Below are 5,246 nucleotides of genomic sequence, written 5' to 3' on the forward strand. Positions count from 1 at the left end.
GCTCGTCTTGGGGAAGGAGCCGATCTGGGGTTGGGACCCGAGAGGAGTCGGGGGAACCCGGCGCGGGGCTCGCCATCGGCCGCCGGTCGCAGAGAGAATGGGGAGGATTAGGGTGCGGTGAGAGGGAGGGGACCTGAGGGGAACCACGTCCGACCCGACTCCCCGGCTTGAGACCCATCCGGGAGGAACAGGGAGACAATTCAGAAAGGGGGTGTATTGTTGGGAGGGAACCTGCTTTGCCCCGGCGTTTGTGAGTTGGGCTGATCCTTGAGGAGGGGTGAGGGGTGCACTGGCGTGTTGGAGGGCAGAGGGAACAGGTGAGGCGGGGTGACAGGCTGCGTTCCAGTGTCTGCGCACCGAGGGCGGCGAGATAGATGTGGGGTGCAGTGTAGGAAGTGGCCCGGGGTGTGAGGAAAAGGCAACTTGGCAATTAAGAGAAATATTGGGGAAACGCAACTGAAAGACCGGATATCATCTGAGGGGTGGAGCTGGGGGTGGGGACTTGGGACTCCCTGTGACAGGGCCCCGAACACGGTGCTGATCGGTGCTGAGAAGAGGCAGCGAGGACGCGTCGGGCAGGGCTGAGTGTCGCTGGAAGCCGAGAAGATGGGGAGATGTGTGACTTGAAGGGAGGGGGCTCCGCTGGGGAGGCTCTTCCTCAAGCCCCGTCCCCTTCCAGCAGGAGTTACCAAGTCCCCAGCACTCTCTCCCTCCGGGGGATCTGATCCTCCATGGCCGCCGATAACAGCATCATTGTGCTGGATGATGATGACGAAGACGAAGCAGCGGTGCAGCCGGGGCCCTCGCACCCACCCCCCAATCCGGCCTCACCCCCGGCTGACGCCCCTGCCTCCTCTCAGCCCCATGGGGCTGGAGGGAACAGTAGTTCGGGCGGCAAGAAATGCTACAAGTTGGAGAATGAGAAGCTTTTTGAAGAGGTGAGCTTTGTGGGGGGAGACATGCATCCTAGGGAGCGGGGTACTGCCTGGCTCTCCTGTCCTTTCTTCTTCACTAACACTACCTGCCTTCTTTCTCTCAACCCCTCCCTTGTCTCTCCCTCCCTTCTTCCCCGGAACCCTCCAGTTCCTTGAACTGTGCAAGGCGCAGACAGGGGACCATCCTGATGTGGTCCCGTTCCTCTGTAAACGGCAGCAGCGTGCCCACGCGCTGTTTTTGGCCTCAGCGGAGTTCTGCAACATCCTCTCTCGGGTACTGTCTCGGGCCCAGAGCCGACCGGCTAAGCTCTACGTGTACATCAATGAGCTCTGCACTGTTCTCAAGGCTCACTCGGCCAAGAAAAAAATGAACATTGCCCCTGCGGCCACCACCTCTAGTGAGCCCTCTGGGAGTAACCCTCCTGCAGACCCCTCCTCAGACCCCACAAATGCCGAGACCACCGGCTCTGAGGCCCCAAGGACCCGTGGCTCCCGGCGGCAGATCCAGCGCTTGGAGCAACTGTTAGCGCTCTATGTGGCAGAGATTCGACGGCTGCAGGAAAAGGAGTTGGATCTCCAAGAATTGGATGACCCAGACTCCACATACCTGCAGGAGGCAAGGCTGAAGCGGAAGCTGATCCGTCTCTTTGGGCGGCTGTGTGAGCTGAAAGACTGCTCTTCACTGACAGGCCGAGTCATAGAGCAGCGCATTCCCTACCGTGGCACCCGCTACCCAGAGGTTAACAGGCGCATTGAGCGGCTCATCAACAAGCCAGGGCCTGATACCTTCCCTGACTATGGAGATGTGCTGCGGGCCGTGGAGAAGGCAGCTGTTCGGCACAGCCTTGGCCTCCCCCGACAGCAGCTCCAGCTCATGGCTCAAGATGCCTTTCGAGATGTGGGCATCAGATTACAGGAGCGACGCCACCTTGATCTCATCTACAACTTTGGCTGTCATCTCACAGATGATTATAGGCCAGGTAGGGATTAGTGAGATGCCCATCAATGACCCTTAGATGTCAGGTGTGTGGTAGAGGGGGCATCTCTCTAGTCCCTTCTATTGGGTTTGGGCTGAATACTCTGACTTTTTATCTTCCCACACAGGCATTGACCCTGCACTGTCAGACCCTGCCCTGGCCCGGCGCCTTAGGGAAAACCGGAGCTTGGCTATGAGCCGACTGGATGAAATCATCTCCAAATATGCGATGATGCAAGACAAGAGTGAGGAGGGCGAGAGACAGAAGAGAAAAGCCCGGCTCCCCCAAGCCACCTCTTCCCATTCTCCAGATCCCCCCAAAGCCTCCTTGGATTCTGGTGAGGTGTGGAAGGGATATACCCTTTAGAGAAATCTTGTTCTTTCCCTGCTCTGGCCAGCAGGAGTCTAGGGTGACTGATGGGGGAGTTTGCAGAAGGAACATAGACCCAGACCCTCTGAGGCAAGGGATTTCTTTTTTTTTTTTTTTTTTTTTTTTTGTTAGTCCTCATCTGAGGGTTTTTTAAAAAAAGATATTTTTATTAATTTCAGAAAGGGAAAGGAACCAGGTTTGCTAAAGTAATTGTGGTGATAGTCTCTCTCCCTTCCTCTCTGTAAAAAATCAATAAAGTATTTTTTAAAAAAAAGAAAGGAAGGGAGAGGGAGAGAGATAAAAACATCAATGATAGAAACATTGATCAGCTGCCTCCTGCATGCCCCCCACTGGGGATCCAGCCTGCAACCTGGTATATGCCCTGACTGGGAGTCAAACCATGATCTCCTGGTTCATAGGCTGATGTTCTGCCACTGAGCCATACTGGCTGGGCTGAGGATATTTTTTCCATTGGTCTTCAGAGAGAGTAGAGGGGAGGAAAGGAGGGAGAGAAAGAGAAAGTGATGTGAGAGAGACACATCCACTGGTTGCCTACCACACACCCCTACTGGGGGGAAGGGAGGTATGTGGCGGGGCGGTGAGGTATGTGTCCTTGGTGCCCTTGACCAGGAATCGAACCTGCAACCCTTTAGTGAGTAGGCTGGACGTTCTAACCACTGAGCACACTGATCAGGGCAAGAGATTTCTTAGAGAAACTCCTTTGTTCCCCAGGGCCCTAGTGGAATGACATCCCAGGAACACCCTACCTCCTCCAAGGCTGAGACAGATGATGAAGAAGATGAGGAAAGTGAGGAAGAGGAGGACGAAGAGGAGGAGGAGGAGGAGGAGGAAGAGGAGGCAGAAGAGGAAGAGGAGGAAGAGGAGACTACAGATTCCGACGAAGAGGGGGATCTGGAACTGGTACTGGAAGGTCAGGAGGAGGAGGAGGAAGAGGAGGAAGAAGCAGGTATGTCAAGGAAAGTCTTTTCACGTGTCAGTTCCCTGTGTTGGGCATGCCACCTGTTTGAGACCCTTCTTGGCAGTGTTCTTCCCCTAGTTCTCATGCTACCCTTCCCCTCTTCTTTTTTTCAGATAAGGATGGAGACCAGAGCCCCATGTGCCCACCACAGATCTCCACCGAAAAGAACCTGGAACCTAGCAAAGGGAGCAGCAGATCTTCAGGGGAGCAGCAAAACAAAGGACTCACAGTGTTACCATCTTCGCCGTCGGAAGCACCCCTGGCCCTCTCCAGTGCAGATGCTGGAAGCAATGAAGACTCTCCGGAGGAGGTGCCCCAGGAGAAAGAGAGCCCTGTGTCTCAGGTCTTTGAGCTCGAGATTGAAGCCTTGACTGTGGATACCACCCCTTCCCCTGAGGAGGGGGACATTTCCTCTTCCAGGAAGCAATCAGAGGACCCCCTCACCACTGTTGTGGAGAATGGAGCAGCCATGGTCACCTCCACTTCCTTCAATGGAGGTGTCTCTCCTCACACCTGGGGAGATTCTAGTCCCCCCTGCAAGAAATTTCGGAAGGAGGGGCAAACAGGAGCAGGACCTTTAGGAAGCAGGTAACGAGGAGGAAGAAGAGGGGCTCGAAGGAGGGATCGCAGGGGGCTGTCTAAGAGGAGTACTGAGGGACTGAGCCTGCTGGGAAAGACTGACACTCTCCCTCCAGTCCCAGACTGCCTACACTTCTGTTTCTGTCCCTAGCTATGTGGAAGGGCAAAGGGAAGTACATGAGAAGACTGGGAAGAAGATATGTACCCTGCCCAGCCCACATTCCCCTTTGGCTTCCATGGTACCAGTTGCTGATTCCTCAACAAGAGTGGACTCTCCCAGCCATGGCCTGGTGACCAGCTCCCTCTGCAGCCCATCTCCAGCCCAGTTGTCCCTAACCCCCAAGTTACAACCTTCCCAGCCTAGCACTTTCAAGGTAAGAGGGGGAGGCTGTTTTTCCTGACTTCATTCTCTTTCCGTGTCTGTTCATTTTCAGGTGCACCATCTGAATATTGGACTCACCACATCCTCTGTCTTCCTTCTTCCTACCCAATTTTTAATCTTTAATAAGTCCTTCCCTATGTTTCTCCTCCCCCTATATTCCAGATCTCTCTGACTCTTGTCTCACTCACTTGCAGATGAGTGTGGCCACACAGTGCGATCCAGAGGAGGTCATCGTGCTCTCAGACTCTGATTAGCCTCCCCATCACTCCCTGACTCCAGAATGTTTGAGGATAGGATTTGGAAGCAGATGACTGAGGAAGGGATGGACTGAGCTAATCCCGTTTTGGTGGTATTTCTTTTAAAAAAACAAAAACCAAAAAAAAAAACACAACACAACGTTTTACATTAAACAATAAAGTTCTTTTCTTATTGCATCCCTGTCTTTGTCCTTCTGCTCTCACCAATTGGCACCAGCTGTTCTCTAGCTCAGGGTTTGCCGGCCGGCCCCGCGGTAGCCCTGGGTCTGTCCTTGCTAACCTACCCTTAGCCCCGCTCTGCTGGAGTTTCACCTGGAAAAATGTGCTTGAGCTCTTTACTTTCCCACTTCGAGCCGTAGGAGTAAAGAGGCCAATCAGGGGCCCACTCAAGGTTACTTGGCCAATCCAGGCCCGGAGGAAGGGGGCGGGGCTTCAGGGATACTAGGGCGTTTAGATCCCGCAAACCCGCTAATGGCCACGGCTCCAAGGGAAGAGGCAGGCTTACAGAATTAAAGGAGAACGAGTGCTTCGGCCAAACCAAGTCCTGAGTCCTCAGCGGCGGGAGAGACCTGGTACCTTTAAGACGTAATGAAGTAACTGTGTTTAAAGGAGAAGTGACTGAGTCGGCCAAGTATTGCCCAGCGACACAGGCAGGGTGCCCGGCTGTGCCTTTAAAGCTGAACGGGCAGGAGGCGGAGCGGAGGCGGAAGGCGGAGGGAGTCGGCGCAAGATGGCGGCGGGAGGGGCCCAAGCTGGGGCTCTGGCTGC

At 54.6% G+C, this 5,246-nt stretch overlaps 1 protein-coding gene across 2 annotated transcripts in view; it reads left to right on the top strand.

Annotated features, from left to right (window-relative positions):
* DAXX (death-domain associated protein) overlaps window positions 1–4,612 on the top strand; it is a 5,333-nt gene extending 721 nt beyond the window's left edge. The window contains exons 2-8 of one of the 2 annotated variants that reach the window (XM_006769144.2): window positions 680–938; window positions 1,084–1,915; window positions 2,040–2,254; window positions 3,014–3,248; window positions 3,374–3,848; window positions 3,991–4,213; window positions 4,416–4,612. In XM_006769144.2, coding sequence (XP_006769207.1) covers window positions 732–938; window positions 1,084–1,915; window positions 2,040–2,254; window positions 3,014–3,248; window positions 3,374–3,848; window positions 3,991–4,213; window positions 4,416–4,475 — 2,247 coding nt within the window. In that variant the 5' untranslated portion in view covers window positions 680–731 and the 3' untranslated portion in view covers window positions 4,476–4,612. The remainder of the gene's footprint in view (window positions 1–679; window positions 939–1,083; window positions 1,916–2,039; window positions 2,255–3,013; window positions 3,249–3,373; window positions 3,849–3,990; window positions 4,214–4,415) is intronic. The other variant, XM_006769143.2, reaches the window with a different exon arrangement.
* Window positions 4,613–5,246: the final 634 nt, after the last annotated feature.

Source organism: Myotis davidii, unplaced genomic scaffold (assembly GCF_000327345.1).
Source record: "Myotis davidii unplaced genomic scaffold, ASM32734v1 scaffold4, whole genome shotgun sequence".
In the NCBI taxonomy this organism is placed as follows: Eukaryota; Metazoa; Chordata; class Mammalia; order Chiroptera; family Vespertilionidae; genus Myotis; species Myotis davidii.